At 63.2% G+C, this 21,492-nt stretch overlaps 4 protein-coding genes across 8 annotated transcripts; 3 read left to right on the forward strand and 1 right to left on the reverse strand.

The window, feature by feature from the left end:
- Positions 1 to 437: 437 nt before the first annotated feature.
- NDUFAF8 (NADH:ubiquinone oxidoreductase complex assembly factor 8) lies at positions 438 to 1,131 on the reverse strand. Its single transcript, XM_080629442.1, has 3 exons — positions 1,008 to 1,131; positions 819 to 929; positions 438 to 751 (listed from the first exon to the last, which is right to left on the reverse strand). The coding sequence occupies exons 1-3, from the start codon at positions 1,086 to 1,088 to the stop codon at positions 731 to 733; spliced, it is 213 nt and encodes a 70-aa protein (XP_080485568.1). The 5' UTR covers positions 1,089 to 1,131; the 3' UTR covers positions 438 to 730.
- Positions 1,132 to 1,488: 357 nt separating this feature from the next.
- Positions 1,489 to 2,920, forward strand: LOC308226972 (AP-4 complex accessory subunit Tepsin-like). Its single transcript, XM_080629204.1, has 6 exons — positions 1,489 to 1,623; positions 1,719 to 1,791; positions 1,927 to 2,018; positions 2,093 to 2,352; positions 2,487 to 2,565; positions 2,866 to 2,920. The coding sequence occupies exons 1-4, from the start codon at positions 1,582 to 1,584 to the stop codon at positions 2,324 to 2,326; spliced, it is 441 nt and encodes a 146-aa protein (XP_080485330.1). The 5' UTR covers positions 1,489 to 1,581; the 3' UTR covers positions 2,327 to 2,352; positions 2,487 to 2,565; positions 2,866 to 2,920.
- LOC308227226 (AP-4 complex accessory subunit Tepsin-like) lies at positions 2,868 to 5,398 on the forward strand (the record flags this gene model as incomplete). Its single annotated transcript, XM_080629637.1, has 7 exons — positions 2,868 to 2,934; positions 3,313 to 3,519; positions 3,622 to 3,796; positions 4,071 to 4,184; positions 4,360 to 4,438; positions 4,530 to 4,664; positions 4,925 to 5,398. 7 exons carry the CDS (start codon positions 2,868 to 2,870, stop codon positions 5,396 to 5,398), a joined length of 1,251 nt encoding a protein of 416 aa, XP_080485763.1.
- CEP131 (centrosomal protein 131) lies at positions 4,535 to 19,955 on the forward strand. 5 transcript variants are annotated; one of them, XM_080629194.1, is made up of 28 exons: positions 4,546 to 4,664; positions 4,756 to 4,821; positions 4,925 to 5,357; positions 7,196 to 7,391; positions 7,993 to 8,078; positions 8,199 to 8,313; positions 8,698 to 8,816; positions 9,098 to 9,211; positions 9,321 to 9,485; positions 9,811 to 9,928; positions 10,687 to 10,803; positions 11,734 to 11,902; positions 12,043 to 12,143; positions 12,262 to 12,444; positions 12,808 to 13,002; positions 13,133 to 13,270; positions 13,630 to 13,755; positions 13,856 to 13,972; positions 16,275 to 16,377; positions 16,603 to 16,804; positions 17,058 to 17,165; positions 17,320 to 17,437; positions 17,606 to 17,680; positions 17,767 to 17,909; positions 18,070 to 18,247; positions 18,333 to 18,529; positions 19,700 to 19,760; positions 19,836 to 19,955. In XM_080629194.1, exons 4-28 carry the CDS (start codon positions 7,215 to 7,217, stop codon positions 19,908 to 19,910), a joined length of 3,300 nt encoding a protein of 1,099 aa, XP_080485320.1. In that variant the 5' UTR covers positions 4,546 to 4,664; positions 4,756 to 4,821; positions 4,925 to 5,357; positions 7,196 to 7,214; the 3' UTR covers positions 19,911 to 19,955. The 5 variants fall into 5 exon arrangements, with proteins under 5 accessions (XP_080485322.1, XP_080485320.1, XP_080485321.1 ...); XM_080629195.1 differs by having other exon boundaries at positions 12,811 to 13,002; XM_080629196.1 differs by lacking the exon at positions 4,756 to 4,821 and having other exon boundaries at positions 4,535 to 4,664.
- The last annotated feature ends 1,537 nt before the right edge of the window (positions 19,956 to 21,492 follow it).

Raw genomic sequence — 21,492 nt, forward strand, 5'->3', positions numbered from 1 at the left:
AACAACACGGAGCCACAGGGCAACAGCCACAGTCTGGGGGGGACCCTCCCCGGCTGCTTCCCAGTGACTCTCATGGCCTTAACCCTCAGGGCTGTCTCCGTGGTACAAAGGAGCTTCTCCATGATGCTGGCTCAAAGCACAAGCAACACAGCTGGCATCCAGTGCTGCTCCATGGGGAGCTGGAACTGGATCCGGATCGGCCCCTTCTTACCTGTGGGCAGGGTGAGGGTCACCCCTGCCCGTGTCTGTTGGTGTGAAGCCTCTGTGTGCACACAAAGGACCAAAGATGCTCCCAACATTCCCATGGGCATCCCAAGCTGGGTGGGAAGGCGGCGGGAGCTGCGGGACCCACCAGGAACTGCTCGTATGGGATGGGATGCTTGGGGGGGGGATAGAGGGATTCTGAGCCGGTAATAAAATCAGCTGAAGCATTTTGATCTGAATTCTGTTATTAAATAGAAAACAGCGGCTTGCCCGGGCGCGGGGCTGCAGCCATAGGGAGGGAACGCAGGGTTTATGCTTTGAGGACGTTTCACTGTAGAGTGAAGCAGGAGCTCACCCGCAGCCGGGAACGGGGCTGGATCACGGGATGGAGACCGGGGAGAGCCCGAAGGGGCTCCGGGAAGCGGCAGCGGCTGCTCCTGCCCGGGCCGGGGCTGATTTCGGTCCCCTCCAGCAGCTCCGGTGCCGGACGAACCGGGCCGGGTTTGTCTCCGGGGCCGGCGCCGCCTCACTTCGGCGTCGCCTTCGCCTGCAAAGAGCCGCGGTTCAGAGCGGGCCGAGGCCCCGCAGCGGAAGCGGGACGGGACGGGACCCACCGCCCGCGCGAAGCAATCCCGCAGCGCCCGGAACTCCTCCAGACACGCGTCCCGCCGCAGCTCCGCCGGCCCCGCCGCCGCCGCCGCCACGCACCGCCCGTAGGCAGCTGCCTGCAGGGAACGACACGGAGCCGGTCTCACCGAGCCCCCGTCACTGGCCCCGGTCCCCCCGCCCCGCCGCGGCCCCACCTGCTCCCCGCAGCCCGACAGCAGCGCCGGGAAGCGCCGCAGCCGCGCCCGCGCCCGCAGCCACACGCCCCGGCCCGACATGGCTGCCGCCGCCGCCGCCACCGCCTCACGGCCTGGGCGCCGCCATAGTGGTGCAGCAGCGATTGGCTGCCTGCCCTGCTCGTCACAGCGAGAAGCGCTCTGATTGGGAAACGACGAACGCCCGCCCCTCCGGCTCGCTGATAGGAGAATAGTGAGCCAATCAAAGAGCGCTAGATCTCCGATTGTGTGCTGGGGGAAGGTCGTCCTCCCGCCCTTCTCGGGTTGGACAGATCGGCTTTTCGTAAGCGCGGATTGGTCAAGCGCGGTGCCCGCCTCCCGAGCCCCTCCCGATTGGTGCAGGAGCCGGTTGTTTACGTCCTATCTCCCGCCCTGTCGCCGCCGGCATCAATCTCCTGAACCACTTCCTCCCGGAGCTCTGCCCTTCCTCGCCGATGATTGGTCCGAGCGGCAGCTTCTCGCACTCTCATTGGTGCTCAGCGCCCCCCGGGAGGCGGAGCTGCGAGGCCGGGCGGGGACCGGCGGCGGGGCTGTCATGGCGGCGCCGCTGCGGGACCGGTTGAGCTTCCTGAGCCGGGTATGGGCCGGGGCGGGAGCGGGAGCTGGAGCGGGGAGCAGCGGGGAGGCCCGGTCCCTGTCACGCCGCCCCTCACCCTCCTGCGTCTCCCGCAGCTGCCGGTGCTGCTCAGGGGCACCGCGGACGACGACGCGCCCTGCCCCGGGTACCTGTTCGAGGAGATCGCCAGTATCCTTCCATGGGCCGGGCGGGAGGTCGGGGGGGGGGGCCCGGGGCCGGGGGTGGGGGTGTTAGAGCCGGTGTCAGGCGGGGAAGGGGCCGCGGTGCCAGCCGTGGGGAGCAGGATCCTTCACCGGGCCCCAGAGATCTCGCACGAGTCGGCCGGCAGCAGCCAGTGCCTGCTGGAGTTCCTGCTGGGCCGGCTGCAGGGCGGCTCCTGCCACGTCAAGCTGAAGGTACGGGGGTGCTGAGCCCTGGGGCTGGGTGCTGGGCACTGCTGGGGCAGCCGTGACCCCCCCTCTCCCCGCAGGTGCTGAAGATCCTGCTGCACACCTGCACCCAGGGCTCCCCGCAGTTCCTGCTGCAGCTGAAGGGCAGGGCCTGCTTCATCCGGGAGGCCGCAGGTAGCGGGGTCTGGGGGCTGAGCCCTGGCCAGGGCCGGGGTCCTGCCCCATGCTGGGGGCCGCGTCACCCCCAGCGCTCCCCGCCTCATTCCTTGCAGTGTTCACTGGGCCCCCGGACCCCCTCCACGGCAACAGCTTGAACCAGAAGGTCCGTGTGGCCGCGCAGGTGAGTGTCAGCCCCGCTCCCGCTGTGCTGGCTGCGCTGCTGGGGCTCTGTGTGGGGCTGCAGGGCAGCTCTGCCCCCAGACCCTACGCAGGGGTCCCTGCTGCTCCCCAGCCCTCGCTCCTCTCTCCCCGCAGGACTTGGCCACGCTCCTGTTTTCAGATGCGCCGCTGCCCCCGTCCACTGCCCCCTCTGCCCGTCCCCTGCCTCCCGCGGGTGAGTGCAGCCCCGTGGCCCTGGCACCCCCATGGGCACGGTCCCTTTGGCTGGAGCTGTGGGTGTGCAGAGGATCCCCTGCCCGGGGGGCTGTAGGGGTGAGGGCAGGGTGCCCCTGAGCACTTGGCTGCTTCTCCTGCCCCACTGTGGCCCCCTCCTTTGGGGATGTCCCACAGCTCTGGCCAGAGCCTGTCTGGGGGAGCAAAGGGGCCCTGCCCTGCACCCAGCTCCCCCCCTGCACTTCCAAAGGGGGGAACCGCAGCGGAGGGTGACCCTGAACATGCTTTATGGCTCCCCCAGGCATGGGCTCCAGCTCCAGCCCCTGCGGCTCCTTGCAGGGATTTGGCTACAGCACTGAGAGAAGCTCTGGTAAGTGCTGGTGCTGCCCCGTGTGAATCCCCTGCTCCGTCCCTGCTGCAGCCCTGGGTCCTGCCTGGGGTCAGAGCAGGCTCCCAGCATCCGGTGGCACCTGCGTGGTTATCGGCTCTCAGTGGGTGTTTATGGGTGGCTCTCCTGTCTCATTCCCTGCCATGGGGGGGGTAACAGGGAGCTGGGAGGCTGGCTCGTCCCTGTGCTGTGTCCCGGTAGCTCCCAGGTTTCCTCACCCTTCCATATCCAGCCACAAGTCTGGTCTGTGCCAGGGGCCTCCTCTCTGCCGGGGGGTCCCCACTGTCCCCTGCAGGGTACTGGGTGCCCTGGGGCCGTCCTGGGCTCCTGGGAATCACCTCGTGCCTCGGCCGTCCCCAGGTTCCCCAGGGGAAGCCCTGCTCAGCACCATCCAGCGCGCGGCCGAGGCTGTGGCCCACGCTGTGCTCCCGTCCCCGGGGGGACACCGGCCACGCCACGGGGACCTCCATGAGGACACCTACGAGCCTGTGAGAGCCCCGTCACCTCCCCGGAGCCCTGCCACAGCTGGGAAGCCACCAGCAGCCACCACAGCGCACGGCACCCGGGGTAGGTCCCCCCATGCTGGGCTGGGGCAGCTCTTGGGGGGCTTGGTGGGGGTCCCCGTGCGGGGCTGTTTGGGGTCAGCGCGTCCCCGCTGTGTCCCTGCAGTGAGGCACCAGCCGGGGCTGGCCGGAGGAGGCTGGGAGGAGGCGGACAGCGGGCACAGCTCGCAGGACTCCTCGCAGGGCATCGGGGACCTGAGCCGCACCTCGGACTCCTGCAGCAAATCGGGCAGCGACAGCCACTGCGGAGCCAGCCGGGAGCTGAGCCATGCGGCCGAGAGGTGAGAGCAGGGACTCGGGGGTCCCCTTCCCCTGGGGCCTTCTGAGGTGCTCCCCTCATCCCCAGGAGCGGTGCCCTCATTTTCCACACCATTAATCCAGAGGCTCTGGTCTGTTCCTCCTGGGATGTTTGGCCTCATCCTTGGGTGTGCAGAGCCAGGGGCAGGGGAGGTGTTGGGGGGTTCCCGGCCCGCAGGAGGGTGGTGGGGTCTGCACTGGAACCCCAGGAGGGAGCAAGGCTGGCTCCTGTCCCCATCAAGGCATGTCCTGGTGCAGGGTGGACACTGACAGCCTGGGTGACTGCGTGCGGGAGGTGAGCCTGGTGTCAGCACTGACCCGCGGTGCCAGGGTCTTCCTCACCAGGGAGGAAGCACAGCACTTCGTCAAGGAGTAAGTGCCTGAGAGGCCCATGGGTGCTGTGGGGCTGGGTGGGGAGCACTGCGGGAGCTTCCAGGAGCAGCCTGAGCCCTTCTCACCCCCTTGGCTGCCTTGGCACGGACCTTGGGGCTGAAATGCAGGAGAGGGGCAGGTCCCGGTGCAGCCATAACCCTTGTCCCATGGCCAGGTGTGGGCTGCTGAACTGCGAGGTCGTGCTGGAGCTGCTGAGCCGGGCGCTGCAGGACCCCAGTGACACCGTCCGCATGGTGAGCACGGCGCGGCCCCGCTGTGTGCCCGCACTGCCCGTGGGGTGCCCAGTGCTGCCCACCCCGGCTCAGCCGCGCTCTCCTCCTGCAGAGGTCCATGGGTGCCATCTCCTCCCTCATGTGCTCGGACCTGCTCTCCCTGGACCAGATCTTCGCCGTGACGCGGCAGCAGCTGCAGCAGCTCAGCCAGGGCAGCCCCGGCCCTGTCGCCAACCGAGCAACAAAGGTGACTCCTGGGGTGTCCCCATGGCCCCTCCCCAGGGCAGCTTCCAGGGCCTGGCTTTCCCATCCTTGGAATGGTTCCATGTGTGTCCCAGAGCGGTGGGAATTGTCCCTCTCGCCCAGGAGCAGGGAGCCTGGAGGATGTGATCCTCAAGAGCCAGGTCTGGACCCCAGGGCAGTCTCTCTACTGGGATAAGGGGCTGGGGCTGTATCCTCCTCCTGATGCCATTCTCACTCCAACCCTTCCCACTCTTCTCCTTGCAGATCCTGCGGCAGTTCGAGGCTCTCTGCAGGGGCCACCCCTCCCCAAAGGGCACCCGCCCGGACTCGGACCCTTCTGGCTTCCCCCCGGGCTCAGCCCAGTGCCCTGGGGACCTGCTGCTGGACATCCCCCCGCTGCCTGGCGAGAGCATCCTCACCCCGCTGAGCGCAGCCCCAGTGCCTGGTGCCTGCAGCCAGGAGCCAGGGGTGGAAGCAGAGACCCTTGGGCAGCCTGGTGCTGCGGTGCCAGCCGGTCCCTGGGGGCAGGAGGTGGTGAGCAGGGTGCCGGGGGACGCGACGGGTGCCCCTGCACTGTCCCACAGCCTGTCCCTCTTCGCTGGCATGGAGCTGGTGGCTCCTCCACATGCCGTGCTGCGCCAGGACTCTCCCCCAGCAGAGCCGCGGGCACTGTCCCAGCCCCACATAGACACAGAGGGTGAGCAGCAGCCGTCAGCCTTCGCCTTCCTCAACATGTAGCTGCTGTGGGGCTGTGGGGCCTATTGTGCCATGGCCCTATGGGCATGGTGGGAAGGGGGCTCAATCCCCCCGGATTCTGCAGTGGCACCCTCGGGAGAAGCAAAGAGCAGCCCTATGTGCCCTGTCCACAGGGACGAGGAAGAGGGCTGCTGGGGGGACACCCAGGGAGCTATGGCCATGGAGGCTGGGGCTTTCGTCAGGTTATAACGTTTCTTGAGCTGCTTTTGTTGCCAAAAGCCCCAGTTTTGGGCTGGCAGAGGGGAATGGTGCTGGCCTTGGGCTGGAGATGTGCCAGAGCCCACTGGGGCTCACCAGGGGGAGTTTGGGGACCCCAGCACGACTCTGGGGTGCTCCTGGGTGCCCCCCCTGCCTCCCCCAGCTCCAGCCCGGGCAGCCGTGGGGCTGGGGTGGGAGAAGGACCCGACGCAGTGGGGCCGGGACCCACCAATAAACCCCACGCTTGGGTCTGGGAGTTCGTGACTCTCCTTGCGCCGCTGCTGGAGCCTGACCCGACCTTCCGTCCGCACCATGGGCCCTCTGCCCCGCGGCCCCAGCACCGCGGGGCGAGCCGCTTCCCAAGCTCCGCCCTTCTTACATAAGCCCCGCCCCTCGCAGAACCACATTGGCTCGCGCTTGATAGGCCTGGCCCCATCGCCCCACCCTCCTCCCGCCTCAGCCTATCCCCGGTCTCCTCCTCGGCCCGCCCCTCTCTTCCCATTGGCTGCAACATCCCGCCAACGCCCCCAATGGCCGGGGCGGGGCTCGTGGCGGCGGCAGGAGCGGGGCCGGGGCCTTCTCTGAGCGGGGGCACCGGGTACGGCGGGTACTGGGCAGCGGCCGCGGGGGCAGCCGGGCCGGGGCCACCGCCCCGGGCCCTCCGTCCTCCTCTGGGTCTTTCTCGCTGCCTGGAGCCCCTCGCCCGTGGGGCCTTTGCTGCGCGGGGCCTGAGGAGCTGAGGGCCGGGGGCGTTGGGAGCCTCGGCTTAAGGCCTGGGCATGGCCTTGGGGGGCTGGATCCTTGGGGTCCAGGCGTGGGGCTGGGTGCCCGGGGCTGGGCTCTGGGCTGGAGCCCTGCTTCCCGGTGGTTTCCATTGAGAGCCTTTTGTTTACCGGCGTTGTTGGAGCCCGCGGCATTGCCAAGGCCTCCAAGGCGGGGTGGAACCAGACCTGCCGGGGCAGAGCGGTCTGGGGGTGGCTCCGCTGGCAGCATCCAGAGGGGAAGCGGTGTTTGCCTGGGGACGGTGACAGCCCCTGCTCAGCGCTGCCGCAGAGGGCGTGCAGTGGAGTGAAGCCGTGAGCGTGCTGCCTCCTGAGCTGGGAAGGGCTCAGCTCTCCCTGTGGCTGCTTCTGAACGGCTTCGTGGTAGAGACTCGGGTCGTTTGGTGCGGGAAGGATCCCCCAGGATGATGCTTCCCCGGCATTCCTGCGCAGTGCAGGGCATTGGGGCAGCTGAACACGGCCTTAGCAGGAGAGGATGCTCTGGACTCAGGGTCCTGCTGCAGCCGTGGTCTGTATGGAGTGAAGGAGCCCGGGGTGGGGAGCGAGGCTTTTGTCCTTGTACTCATCCCCTGGCCGGGCCAGCAGGACATGGGACAGGCGGGTATTGGGTCAGAGCACTGCGGAGCTCATCAGGAGCCTCCCCAGGCTGTGCTCAGGGCTCTGGTGAGTGGGAACGCCGCGGGAGGTGTTCTGTCCCGTTTGGAAGCAGTTACGGTGCCGTGTGCTGCAGAGGGGAGCGCGGCGCGGGGCTGGGTGCTCGCCCCACACCTTCACTCCTCCGTATGTGCTTTGCTTCCAGGGCTCCTTCCTGCTGGAGCATGAAGAGCGCCCGCAGCAGCTCCTCCTCCCAGGGTGCTGGTGCGGGAGGTGTGGATCTGAGCCTCACCGGCTTCCCCGCGCCGGTGTCGCGGCGCCCCAGCAGCGCGTCCCCTGCCAAGCACATGGCGCGCTCCATCTCGGTCACTGCCGACAGCAAAGCCAAGAGGAACGCTCTGGTGAGGCCTTCATCCCCCCGCTGCTGCACGGGTCCGGGTGCCTCCATGGGTTCCTGCTCTGCCTGCAGCTGGGCTGAGCTGGGGGTGGGAGAGGGCAATGGGGGGGTCCTGGCTTCCCTTGGAAGCGTGTAGCGCATCTGTGTGTTCATGGAGAGCTTTGGAAGGGGAGAACTGGGCTGCTCCAGGGGGGAGCTGCAGCTCTGGGTGCTGCGGTGCTGTGCTCTCCCCAGGTCTGGTCACCTTCAACAATAAGTTGCTCGTTAGGTCTCTTCTCAATGATTTAATGCATGCAAAAGACCAAGTAGGGAAGCATCAGGCTTCGCTCTTTTCCCTTCCTTGCCCTTCACCTCCCTGCACTGATTTCCTTCTGGGAATTCCCATGTTCTTGGTATCTTCTGGTGGATGCTGCAGGCTCCCCGTGAGGGAGCGAGGTGGCGTTGCCCTCTGCCTCCAGCTGGGGTTGGGGTTACCAGAGCTTCGTGTTGGGGCTGTGCTGAAGGGCAGCGCTACCCCAGTGCTGTTTCAGGATGCTGACTCGCAGGGGAGCTGCGCAGGCCCGGTTTGGCAGCAGCGCTGCTGAGCTCGGCTCTCTCCGCCGCAGGAAGATGCAGGGTCCCGGGCAATGAACAACCTCCGGAGGTCCAACAGCACCACGCAGGTCAACCAGCGGGTGAACAGCGCGCGCAGGTACCGCCGGGTGACCCTGCGCAGGATGAGAGCCCTGTCCTGTCGCTGCGTGTCTGTGTGCGGTGTTAACTCCAGAGCATGTGTTCTCTCCTCTCTCCCTTCCCTGGGTTCCTGCTGAAGCTCCGAGCAGGCAGGAGACTTCCTGACCTTCCTCGAGGGCGGTTCTGGGAGCAGAAGGAAAGGGTCGAGTCTGAGCAAAACCTGCCCAGAGAAGAGAACCACGTGGAACATCTTGGTGAGGACGGGAGCTGCAGCAGCTCTGCTCACCTGGGAGCTGGTTTGGTTTGGTAGAGGAGTGGGAGGGTTTCCCTAGACCCAAGGATAGGGTGGTCCATCCATGGTGGCCAGGCTGGTCCTTCCTCAGCCTGCACTCACAGCTGGCACTGTTTGAATGGCCAAAGCACTCAGTTGGTGCTCCAGCCTGGGCTGGCCTTGCTCTGCCCCAGGGCCTTTGTCCCATCACCTCTGTGCTTCTGGCAGAGGCAGGCAAAGCCTTGAGGCTGCTGTGCTTGGAATGGAGGTTTCTTTTGTGGGGAGAAAGTGGGCTGTGAGGGAGGAGGTGTTTGAGGACGAGGGGCTGGTGCTTTGCCTGCATTTACGTCCTGCTGGCTCCATGCAGGACGATCAACCACGAGCGTTCCCAGGCCCCTCCGGTGCCCGCGGCATTGAGCCACCAGCGGGCATGAGGAGGAAAGAGGCCACCATACTCCTGGCAGCCAACTTCACTGCAAACAACAGGTAAGAGAGGGACCCTTTAGGGCTAGGAGAGACTTGAGCCAAGGCCATGTGTAAAACAGCCCAAAGAGCTGGCTCTTAGGTCTGCTTGGGCTGTGTCTGTCCGTGCATCAGGTAACAGCTACCAAGTAGTGAGCTCTGGGGAGCCTGCTCCTCACCCTGGGAGATGCTCCAGATGGTCACGGGTGGGTTGAGGGTTGCAGTGGAGGGAGCATCCATTGCTAGTGCATGATGTTCCCTTCGGATCCAGCAAGTCCTAACTCCTCCTCTGCTCTCCACAACAGGAGCAACAAGGGCGCAATGGGCAACTGTGTCACCACCATGGTGCACAACAACTACTCCACCACTGACAAGGGCCCTGCGACCAAGAGCTCCAACCAGGCACCCAGCTCCCTCAAGTAAGTGTGGTGGGGTCCTGGCTGGGAGGCTGTGCTGAACCCCTGCTCATGGCAGATGTGCCGTGCGATGGGGCAGGATGGTGCCAAGTCCCTTTGCGTTGTGCCTTAGCAATGTTGTCAAAGCGACCTCCAATGAGGATGGTGAAAGCAGCTTTGTGAAGTCGCAGAAGAATTTCTCCAGCAACAACATCATGACCCGCAACAACAACAACAGCAGCAGCAGCAGCAGCAGCCTGCCCCGCAGGAAGGAGGTGACCGAGGAGGAGGCAGAGAGGTGAGGCAGGGCTGGCGCGTGTCCTGTGCCAGGCAGAGGGAGAGCCCCAGGGGAGCTGGAACTGGTTTGTTCGTGCCCTGAGGGGGTTCAGCTTCAGGAAGAGTCCCTCTGAGAGCAGCGGTAGGGGCTGCTTTACCTTCCCCATCCCCTGCTCTTTGAGCCTTGGCATCCAAGGCATAAATTCCTCCCATCCCCAAGTCACTCCATGTTGAGTCAGGACAGAGGGCCCGGTGCTGTGGGTGAGCAGCCGCGCTGTGCTGCAGCAGGATGGGTGGCTGATGCCAAGCAGGACCTGGGGCTGTGCTGACCCTCGTCCTCCCCACAGGTTCATCGAGCAGGTGAACCTGGCCGCTGTCACCATCCAGCGCTGGTACCGGCGCCACTCGCAGCGGCAAAGGTCGGCAGCCGCAGCACTGGGGCAGTTACTGGCTTCCCAAAGGGAGGTGAGTCCTGTCTGATCCGTACAGCGTGGACCCTGCTGACACCCGTGTCCCCTCGCCTCACTGCTGGGGAGTCTGAGTCCCTCCATCAGGGACCTGAGCCATCCGGATGAGGGGTTTGGCTTTGCGTGTAGCCAGCCCCTCACAGACCAGAGAGCCAGGAGGGTCCTGTCCCTGCAGAGATGTGCTGGTGCCTTAGGGCACAGCCCGGGTTTGGCTCCATGGGGAGCTCAGGCTGGGCTCAGCACCACACAGCTCCATTCTGCAGCTTCCTCAGCCACAAGTAGGCGGGTGCTTGGCACCAGCAGCACAAATGTGCTGAACTCTCACTGCCTTGGTGACGCTGGTGGCCAGAGGAGGGAAGCCCTGTCTGGGCTCATCCCAGTGATCCAGGAACCGGTTGGCTCCTTCGGGAGTGACGACTCATCCGCAGCTATTTGTGTTTCTTTGTGTTTAATTATTTATCCCCATACCGAAAAGTTCTGTAGCTTTTGCATGTGAGAGTCTATTTTTAGGCCTTGTCTCCTCCATAGTTTCAGACCCAGATGACTAATAATTGCTTTTAGGATCTATAGAAAATAAACTGCTCTAAAACAAAGCTTTCCTGAGGGCTCTTCACCTGCATGGAGGGAAGGGTTGTGGGGATGGGAAGCCTGCATGTGGGGTGACCTCGGGTGCATTGGGCCCTTCCCCACTCCTCTGCTGTGGGTGGTGGGTGCTGAGAGCTCTCGGTAACGGTTTGTGAACCTCCTCTCTGGAAGGAAAGGCAGCAGCACATGGAGGAAGGGAATATCCTGGATTTGCAGCAGAGGAAGGATGAGGAGCGCCGGAAGATCCGAGAGGAGAAGGCGCGCCTGGCCCGGCGTGTTGCCATCCAGGTAGGGACGAGGCAAGGACCTCGTGGCTGTAGGGGACTCTTTGTTGGCGAGGGCCTCTGCCCTGCATCCCTGTGGGCTTAGCACAAAGCAGGATTAGAGCCAGCCTTGGAAATGGAGTGCTCCCTATGGAGATGGAGGTGCTGTAGAGCAGCTCCTCGCTGTGCTCTTGCCAAGCCTTGGCAGCTCATTCGCAGCTTGCTGGTTTCCAGCTAGCTTCTAGGGGAAAGGGTGACCCTGTGGAGCAGGAACACTGGGACTGCAGCCCCTAGGGGTGGCTGGGAAAGGGATGCTCCTCGGGAGCAGGGTCCCTCCAGGGTGGGCTGAGCCTGCTCTGTGCTGTTGGCAGGGAGCCTCTTGCCATCTGTGCCGTGTTCTTGCAGCAGGGAAGGGCTGGTGCTGCTGGGGCGCAGATGAGGGGCTGGTGCCGCCCTTGGGCTGTTCTGTGTTGGCTCCTCGCACAGCTGATGATGTTTTAAACCCCAGTTTCTCTTTGCCCTAAATGGAATCGTGTTTCAATGGGGCCGTGGGGAGCCGCGGAGCAGCTGGAGGACAGCAGAGGGCTCCAGCAGCCTTTCACACACGTGCTTGTGCCTGGAGGGACTTCCCAAGGCTGGGCTGAGGCAGCCCCTGGGGCCCTGCGGCAGCGCTGCGCTGCCCTCGGGGTCTGGAGGCTCTCATGGAGCAGGAGAGGTCCCTGTGCAGGGCATGTGAGCAGCCCTGGTTCATATGTGGAGCTGGCAGGACCCTGCGAGCCCTGAAGGGAAGAGCTGTTGTTCCTGCGCTCCCCTTCCACAGAGCTGTCCTTGTTAACCCTTCACAGCAAGCGGGTGGGTTGTTGCTTCTCGCTTGCCAGCACTTAGAGCAGTGCAGGTACGTGTCAAAGCACAGCCTGGGCTGGGCAGGACGCTGATGGCTTGTGTGTCCCTGCAGGAGCTGCACCAGAAAAGGGCCCAAAAGGCTTTGGATGCGAAGTGCTTGGCAGAAGAAGAGCTTGCTCTGGTGAAGGAGAGCAGAAGGGTAGCAAAGAAGAAGGCAGCCAAGCCTGCTTCTGCAAGGAAGGTCAGCCCAGCCAGCAGTGTCACCAAAGCCAACAATGCTGGTGAGTCCCTGCTGCAGGTCTCGGATGCTTTGGACCCGTGTGTGATGTGAGGGGAGAAGAGGATGGAGGAGCAGCTCTGCAGGAGCTGCTTCGAAGGAGCTGCGTGTTGCAAGTGCCTGAGAACACTCTGGTTCCTGCAGAGGCCAATTTGCATCCAGGAGCTGCAGAGCCAGAAGAAAGAGGCCCCGCAGACCTTGTCTCTGTGCCCTCGCAGGACCCAGGGCCAGAGGAGAAGCTGCAGGTGGGTCTGGCTTTGCCTTTGCTCCGGGACCAGCCTTTCTGCTGGGGCAGCTTTGGAGGCTCCATTGACTTCTAGAAAGATCCAGCAAACTCTCTGCAAGGTGTTGTCCTCTCTGCAGGATGTGAGCTCCAGGGAGGTGGATGGCGATGACCTGGAGACGGTGGTGACTGCTGCCAGCAGGTCTCAGTCCAAAGTCACTCTCAATGAGCTGCTGGACACACTCAGGCTGTTGGAGGAAGAGCCCGAGCTGCTGCCCCCACCAAAGCTCTTCAAGAGGGACAGATATGCCTGGATAGACGGGGTGAGCAGGGGGCTCAGCCTGGTTACATCCACCCCTGGGCAGCAGTGGCTGCATGGTGAGGACAGGTTCCCCCATGGGCTGCCTCCTCCAGCACTGCTGCGTGGTGGAGGGGGAGAAACGCAGCGGGGTCACTGCCGGAGAAGGTGCTGGAGGGGTTTGAAGGTGCTGGAGGGGTTCAGTTTTGTGCAGCCAGGGCTTGGGTCTTTACAAGGAGAAGCAAAACCATGCGAGGGCTGTGGCAGGACTGGGGTTAGCACAGAGGGTAGGGCTGGTTACTGGGATGCAGTGGGAGGACTGGGAAGAACCAGCACCTCTGCTCCCAAGCCTTCCCTCAGGTGCTCATTCGGGGCTGTGTCTGCCCAGCAGGAGCCCAGCTCCAATTCGCTGACTGCGGATAACCTGGAGAAGTTTGGGAAGCTGAACCACTCCCCAGGGGTCCCCGAGGATGGGGCCCTGCTCTCAGAGGCCAAGCTCCAAAGCATCATCAGCTTCCTGGATGAGATGGAGAAGTCAGAGCAGGAGAGGCCCAGGTCGGCCGCCTCGGTCACGCAGCGGGAGGTGAGCACTGGAGCAAGAGCCCATCTGTGTTGGATGGGGGTCAAGACCCTGGTGGGGGGGATCTCCTGCCTCCTTGTGCTGGCTCCAGGTGGTGCCCACCATGTTTTAATCCCTTTGTTCCCTGTGGCAGGGTCTCCTCTCAGAGGAGGATCTGGCTCACTTGGAGCAGGCATCGGCTGTTGCCACAGAGGTCACCAGCTCCATCATGAGACTGAAGCTGGAAGTGGAGGAGAAGAAGCGAGCCATCAGCCTGCTGCAGACCGCCCTGGTGTGTGAGCCACATGTGCTTGCTTCCTGGGAGTGAGGGCTCAGAGTCCTCCGCACATGTTTCTTGGGGCAGTGGCTTCAAAGCACAAGATCAGGGCTCTGAAGAGGGCTTCCCATGTGTGTCCCCAGGGAAGTACTGCAGTGCTCCTGGGCTGAGCTGCCTGCTCCTCTGTCCCCTGGGGGTTTGGTGTTCCTGCTGTCAGCAGGCAGGAGGTGTGAGTGCCAGGCTTTGATTTAGCTCTGCTCCTCCTTGTTCTGACCCAGCGGTGCCTTCCAGGTTCAAGAGATACCTTCTGTGCACATGGGGTGGGTGGAATTTCTTCTAATGTCTTGTGGCTCTTCCTTCCTTACATCCAAAAGGCTCAGCAGAGGGAACTGACTGTCCAGCACGTCAAACAGACTGAGAAGGAGCTTGGCCACCAGCTCAGGCTGCAGAGGGAACAGTATGAGGCAGCTATCCAGAGGCATCTGGCCTTCATTGACCAGGTAATCCTTCCTCCCATCTCAGAGCCGTGCTTCTGGAGCCAGAAGCTGAGGTGGCTCTTACCCTGCCCCCCTGCTGATGCCTTTTCTTCACCCTGCACAGCTCATTGAAGATAAGAAGATGCTGAGTGAGAAGTGTGAGGCCGTGGTAGCTGAGCTGAAACAAGTGGACCAGAAGTACAGCAAGAAGATCACCCAGATGCAGGAGCAGCACGAGCTGGTGAGGGGCTGGGGAAGGTGGGGAGCAGGGAGAGGAGGTGTGCCATGGCCAGAGTTGGTAGGTTTTGCTCAAATGGGGTCTGTCCCAGAGCTGTGTGGTCTCTCCCACCTTGTTGGGGTCCCATTGTTCTGGGGAGCCTTTCTCTGTGCACAGAAGGTCTGTATCACACACAAAGCTCTTCCTTGGCTCCCCAGGAGGCTGCTGTCTTTGCCACCCAATGCCAGATGCATGGGACTTGGAGGCAGTGCTGGCTCCCAGGGGATCTGCTTGGGAAGACCATTCCCGCCCATCCTGCTGTGGGCAGAGCTGTCTCCTGGCTGGGGGTTGCTCAGGGCATCTCGCTTTGGCAGAGGTGGAAGCAGGCACTGGCACAAACCCCATTCCACAGAGGAATTTGTACCTCTGTGTGCATCTTCCTTAGCTGGGAACAGGGATGCTCTCGGAACTAAACAGGGATAAGGGAACATGGGATGTACAAGCAGCAGTAACAGTGCTCTGTGGGTTTGCTGGGCTGTTCCTGACCAGCTCCCACACTGGGGAGCATGCAGAGAGCTCCCAGACACAGCTCAGCTCGCCCTGTGCCCTGGCAGCACCTCTGGCTCCCAGCTCAGCCCTGGGCTCATCCTGGCTCTGCTGCCCTGCTCCCTGCTCACTCTTGGCCTTGCAGCAGAGCTTGTGCCGGGGGGCTCTGGAGCGTTTGCATTGGTCTGAGCCTGTTCAGAGACACACTCATGCAAACACAGCCAGGGCTGGCTTGGCCTTGCTGAGCCCAGGCAAGGGTTAGAAGCCAGCACAGTGTGCTGGATGCCTGAAGGGGCCCCTTCCCACGGCTGGTTGGGGCTGGTTTTGCTGCTGCAGCCTGTGTGGGGCAGAGGAGGCGCCTCATTCCTTCTCACTCCCACTCACAGCAGGGCAGCAGCACTGGGAGCAGGCCAGGACCCCTCTCTGCTCTGTGGCCCCTTCGTTGTCCCTATTCCTGGCTCTGCCATATGGCTCCCTGCTTCCTTTTGCATGGTGGGGATGTTTGCTCCTGTAAGGGTCCTCCGGTCACCAGCGCAGGCTCCTGACTATGTATGGGCTCCCTGCACCTCATCCACTCTGCCCGTGGCTCTCATACACCTGGCTGCTTCGCTTTGCCTCTCTGCCATCTCCCCTCTCCCCCATGACTCTGCGATTCCCTTTCTCTCTCCATCCCCTCCTTTCTTTCTCCCCAGGTCTGGCGCACTTTGGGCCCCTTTTCCCAGGTAAATGTGGTCTTTGCTGTGGTTTTGTGCTTCTGCTCTCACCCCCTGACCCACTCCAGCCCCGCAGGCGCCTCGGGGCAGCAGGGCTGAGCTGGGAGCTCCACACTGAGCAGCAGGGTCAGTCCATGCAGGAGCCCCATCTCCCCAGGCCACGTGCTCAGCTGCTGCCCTCAGGCTGTCCCAGTCTTCCTGTGCTGATTTCCTGCCCTTTTTTCCCCTAATGGGCACCCCCCTGCTATTTCCTGCTCCTCTCTGCACAGTGGCCAGGTAATGAGCTCCTGGGTGTCCAGGTACCCACTCCTCTGGAGCTGTGACGTGTCCCGTGTCTTGCATGCAGACATCACCTACCCATGCTGGAACAGAGCCTCTCTGGCCAGGCTGGTGCTTCCGTTGGCCTTTCTCACTAGAAACCCCAGCACAGAAATACGTGGTTGAGTGCTTTGAGTGGCTTTTGCTGGCAGGAGCACTGGGGAAGAGCTCTGTGGGCAGCAGGGCTTGAGTGTTCCTCCAGCTCTCCTGCTGGAGAGGAGAGCTGAGGAGGTAAATGCAGGCAGAGGAGGACGAGACAGCTGGGGCTGTGCAGCCTTTGGGTCATGCAGGAGCTTGGTCTGTGGTGGTACCATGGTGTTGGGGGTCCCTGTCTGTCTGTTCTGCTCTCAGAGGGTCTTCCATGCCAGGGAGGGGGAAGGCTGGAGGAGAAGGCACCTTCACACATGACCCTGTATCTGCTCGCAGCCAGGCTGCCCTGCACACAGGGCCTGCCAGCAGCCCCACAGTCCCCTCTCCCCTCTGTAGGTGCTCTCATGTCTTGGCCAGCCTGTGCTTTCCCTGGAGTTTTGCTCTTTTCCCCCATGCTCAAAGTCTGTGGCAGCAGCAGCCCCATCCCATGACAGGAGAAGGCATGGGGAGAGCTTATGGCTGCTTCTCTGGACTGGCAGAGCGTGCCTGGCTCTTCTGTGCGGCTCAGGCTGCCTGCTCCTGCCTGCAACCTCCTCCTCGCTAACCGGGCTCTCCTCCCCCAGCTTGTCACTGATGTTTTCTCCTTTGCTTCCAAACAGGAGATTAAGAAGCTGAAGGAGCTGATGAGCGCAACCGAGAAGATCAGGCGGGAGAAGTGGATTGATGAGAAAACCAAAAAGATCAGAGAAATCACTGTGAAAGGTACGAGCACGTTCCCTCAGTGGCTGGAGCTGGGCTGCTGCAGGAGTCACATCCGTGCCGGTCCGTGTCTGCAGAGGGCAAGGAAACCCATGCGTGCTCATCCTCATCTTTCACCAGCCCCTCTTTGCGGAGTTGATGTTTGCAGCCTCCTCCCCAGCTGGCCAAGGGCCCTGGTGTTGGGCTCTGGACAGCCCTGAGCAGTAACTGTGCCTCCTGCTGCCACAGGGCTGGAGCCGGAGATCCAGAAGCTCATCGCCAAGCACAAGCAGGACATCAGGAAGCTGAAGATGCTGCACGAGGCCGAGCTGCTGCAGTCGGACCAGCGGGCGGCCCAGCGCTACGGCCGGCAGGCAGAGGAGCTGCGGGGCCTGCTGGAGCGGGAGAAGGAGGAGGAGAGCCAGCGGGAGCGGGAGCGGGCCCGGCAGAGGTGAGTCCCTGCGGTGGGGCTTGGGGCTCGTGGCATCGGGGGCGTCCCTAGCACCCATGTTCCTGCTGTTTGCAGCAGTTCATACCCAAGGGGAGCAGCCCCTTTCTCCCCACCAGCCTGAGGTGGGAACCAGGCGCATCCTCTCGCATCAGAGCAGCTCCTGGTCGTCTGTGGAAGGGATGGGATGGGGCAAGGTGGGGAGTGAATGAATGCCCAAAGCCAGGCCCATCCCTGGGGCTGCCCTGCCCCACAGATGTGAGCAGCAGCTGGAGCAGGAGGAGCAGGCGCTGCAGCAGCAGCGGCGCCGGCTCTATGCAGAGGTGGCCGAGGAGAAGGAGCGGCTCAGCCAGCAAGCGGCCAGGTGAGAGGGATGGAGAGCGCTGGATTTATCCTGGTGGGAAGAGGGCTGGGCTTGAGAAGGGCCATGGGGAGCAGGCTGAGGAGGGGGCTGTGAGGCTGGGCTGGTGCAGGCATTGGAGCTGCAGCCGTTGGGAGCTGTGTCTGTGTGTGGGCAGGCAGAGAGCAGAGGTGGAGGAGCTGCGGCAGCAGCTGGAGGCCAGCAGCTCGGCCCTCACCAGGGCGCTGAAGGAGGAGTATGCCAAGGAGAAGGAGGAGCAGGAGAGGCGGCACCAGGTCTGGTTTTCCCCTCACCTCTGGGTCCCGGATTGCTGTTCCTGGGTGTGAGCGGTCCAACCCCCAGCACATGGCTGTGGTGACCCATGCCGGCACCACTGAGCCCCCTGTCCACACTGGGATGGTGCTGGGGCTGCTCCAGGCTGAGCTGTTGTTGTTTCTCCATAGGCAGAAGTGAAGGAGCTGAAGGACCGGCTGGAGATCGAGAAGCAGGCCTGGGAGGCGAGCTACATGAAGAAGGAGGTAACGGCAAGGGCTGCCCTTCTCCAGCAGTGCCACCCTTGGGCTCTGAGAGGGATAGAGGCAGCGTTTGCCATCTCTGTTCCCAGGAAGCCTGGCTGCTCTCCCGAGAACGGGAGCTGCGGGAGGAGGTGAAAAAGGAGAGGGACAAAGAGATCGAGCTGGTGATCCGGCGCCTGGAGGCCGACACGTCCTTGGCCAAGGAGGAGTGCGAGAGGGCAGCAGAGAACCGGTGAGAGGGAGAAAGGAGCCTGCGTGCCCCAGCTCTGCAGGGGGGTGATCCCCTCCCCTGTCCCCACAGCATCTCTCCAGTGAGCTCTGGGTGTGAGCCATGAAGGTGGCTGGGGTGGTCCTGGCAGCCCCCGCCTGAGCCTGTATTTTCCTCCCGTTAGCATTAAGAGGATCCGAGACAAGTACGAGGTGGAGCTCCAGGAGCTGGAGAGATCCGAACGGAAGCTGCAGGAGCGCTGCAATGAGCTGAAGGGGCGGCTGGCAGAGCTGGAGGGGGACAGCATCCGGCTGCAGGGGCTGCTGAAGCACAAGGAGCAGGAGGTGGAAGAGATCCGCAAGGTGAGCATGGAGCAGAGCCTAGCCTGGCTCTGTCCACCTGCATTGCCCTCTCGGTGCCTCCATGTCCCCCCTGTCCCTGCTGCAGATGAGGGACGAGCTGGCCCAGGAGCGGGGCAGCCTGGCCGAAGTGATCCGGCAGGAATTCACCGACAGGCTCGTGGTGATGGAGGAGGAGAACAAGCGGCTCAAGGCAGAGATGGCGGAGATGAGAACCCGGCAGCGCCTGGAGCTGGACAGGCTGGTGCAGGAGAAGGACAAAGAGCTGGAGGAGGTTCACAGGAGGTGAGGCTGCCTGGGCTCTGCTCCTGGCTGGGGCTGCGGGTGCAGAGCTGGCCCGAGGTGTGCTCCTGCAGTGCTGCATCCTCAGGCCTGGCTTCCAGGGCAGGATGGGCAGCAGGGTCTCACCCGAGCTGCCTGCTCAGCCACCACGAATCCTCTGCCCCTTGTGACTTGCTCTGGGTCAGCCTTGTCCCCTGGGCTGCGCCCTCGCGTGCCTGAGGACCCAGCAGCTGGAGCAGTGCGAGGGCTCCTGCAGGAGATGCCAGTCGTGCGCAGCTCCAGGGTGGTTCTTTAGCAGGGCCACTGCAAGCGGCCAGGCTCATGGTCAGCTCCTGGAGGGTTCTGCTGTGGGTACCACATGGCCACAGAGGTTCGGGGGTGCTGAGGCACCCCCAAAGTGCACTGGGGCTCCGGGCTGTTGGCTGTGGGGAGCAGGGCTGTACCGTGGGGCTCAGCTCCATGCTGTGCTCAGCATGGAGATAGTGCTGGGAGCCAGGCTCCGTGTCAGGCACTGACATAAGGCTTCCTCTTCCTTCGTGTCTGCCTGCGGAGGAGGAATTTTGCAAGTGAAAGGAGAATGGGAAGGGGAAGTGCAATGTCTCCTGCGGGAGCTGTGGCTGCGTGGTGCAGAGCCCTCCCTCCTGCGCTGTCTGTGCAGAGCTGCTCTAGCAGGGAGGCTGTTGTAGAGCACATGGAGCTCGCTGGCTTTCCTGGATCCTGCTGAGGGATTCCCACTCACTGAGAGCCATACCTGGAGAGTGAGATAACAAGGATCCCCTTTCTGCTTCCGTCCCTTGTGCACAGCCTGGCAAAGGCTGAAACCCAAAGTCTGGTGCTCTGGGAGCTGTGGGGAAGAGTCCATGAGGCAGCAACCGTGGCCTTGAGAAATGGGAAGAAACTTCAAATCCCCTCCCTGTGGTGCTGTTAATTCACTCTTGTGAGGCTGATGTCCCCTTATTTCTATAGCTGACTCCATCCAAACTACATAGTGCTCACCAAGGGGATTAGGATGCTTCTAGTGCACAATAGCCCCGGAGCTGCTGTTCTTTGGCTTGCTGCAGCGCCTGGAGCAGAGGGGCTGTGCTCCCCAGTGCTGGAATCACTCTCCTGGGCCACGGGCCCAGCCCGTGGTTGGTGCTGGGCTCCTCAGCCCCTCTGTGTGCCTCTGCTCAGGGTGAAGACAGCGGTGCTGAGGAAGGAGGAGAGCGTGAGCAGCCTTCGGAGGCAGTACGAGGTGAGTGCGGGGCCAGTGCTGCCCTGGTGCTGCGGCTCTGCCCCGGTGCTCTGAGCTCTCCCTGCTCTGTTGCAGGCGGCCGTGCAGCGAGCCACACGCCTGGAAGCCCTCCTGGAGCAGCAGCGCAAGCAGCTCCTGACCCCCAACTGACTGCCTGGGTGCGTGGGGCCCGGCCCTCCCTCTGCCCAAGCCCCATGCCAGTGCTGGAGCCGTGGGCCCTGCCGGGGCGCTCAGCAGCCTCCATGCATTCAGTGGCTGTGTTTTCAAGATAAATCTGTGCTGGTTTCTACAGCCGTTGGTTTGATTTGTGTCCCCTGGCAACAGGGGAAGCCTCTGCCCCGCTGGCATCCACCACTGCTGTTTCTTTGTCCCCCCCTGTCTGTACCGGTGCCATGGCATGAGCTGTTCTTCCTCATGGTGCAACCCTCCCCTACCTCTGTTCCTGCATCCTGAGCCCTTCCCCATGACAGGAGCCTCCTCTCGTCAGGTTTTTAAGGCTGGGGATCCTCAGTTCCTGCTGACACCCAGCACCCTTCTAACATGAAGCCTCCATGTTGGTGCTGGGAGGCCGGGCTGGGGCAGGATGTGGTCCTGCAGCCCCTGGTACCTGCACATCTCTCATCGCCCGTGACAGCGAGGGGAAGCCCCAGGGCCGGGCCGGCGGCATCTGTTTCCTCTCGGCAGGGAGCGTGCGACTGCTCCTCCGCAGCCCTTTCCCTGCGAGGAGGCTGGGGCTCGGCGCGGGGGGGAGCAGATGTTTGCTCATCCCAGTCCCAGGGTCTTTCCCATGCGCTCAGCTGGGCCATGTGGGGGGGGCTGTGGAGCCACAGGATGGCTCCGCATGCAGCTCCACACGCAGCGCTCCATGGCAGTGCTGCCAGAGCACCCTTCCTCTGGGGGAGAAGTGGCTGGGGCTGTGGAGCTACAGGATGAGGAGTGGAGGGACCCGTTGTCAGCCCAGGAAGCTTCAGAGGAGCTTCGCTGCTTCCTGGTGCTCGCATTTATCCTGGCACTGGGTGATGTGGCCCCAGGTCAGCCCAGGGTGCTGGTAACCCTTGAATGCCCATGTAAGGGTGTTTGGGGGCCCGCTCAGCTCCTTTCCCTCCTGGCCATAGCAGTCTCTGCAGTGCCAGCCTTGGTTCCTCCTCAAGCTGCCCCTCTGCCATCCCAACAAGGGAGGAGCCCTCATCCCGTTTTCCCGGGAAAGGCTGGGCATGGAGCTCGTTCCGCTGTTGTTGCTCTTTCTAATGAGCGTTTCCTGAGCACCGCTTCCGTCCTCCGCCCCTTCCCAGCTCTGCTTGGGCCACCCTGAGCCTTCTGCTGCCATCTCCTGCTCCCGGCCCCGGCTCTGCGGTTAAATCAAAGCTGCCCTGGTTACATTCATTAACCATGAGAAATCTGGTGTGGGAGAAGGGGGGATGAGCCCCATCCCTGCCTCTCCCACGGGGCTTGTGCCCTGTTGACACTATAGAGGATGGCAGCACCGTGTGCCCCGTCTGGCATCACTGGTGAGGGGTGAGCACCCATGCACGCTCCCCGGTGTGCCATACGTGCCTGGCCCTGCTCCCCCAGGGCTCAGCCCTCCCCTGGGAGTCGCTCTTCCAGCCTCCTCTCAGCCCTGCCTCTCCCCAGCGTCACCCGGGCTAATTTCTAGGCCAGTGCCCGATTCAGGCATGAATAAATCAGTGCCGTTGTGTAACCGGGATGCGGATTTTCACCGGATGGATGCCTG

The sequence above is a fragment of the Psittacula echo genome (assembly GCF_963264785.1).
Source record: "Psittacula echo genome assembly, chromosome: 14".
Lineage (NCBI taxonomy): Eukaryota > Metazoa > Chordata > Aves > Psittaciformes > Psittacidae > Psittacula > Psittacula echo.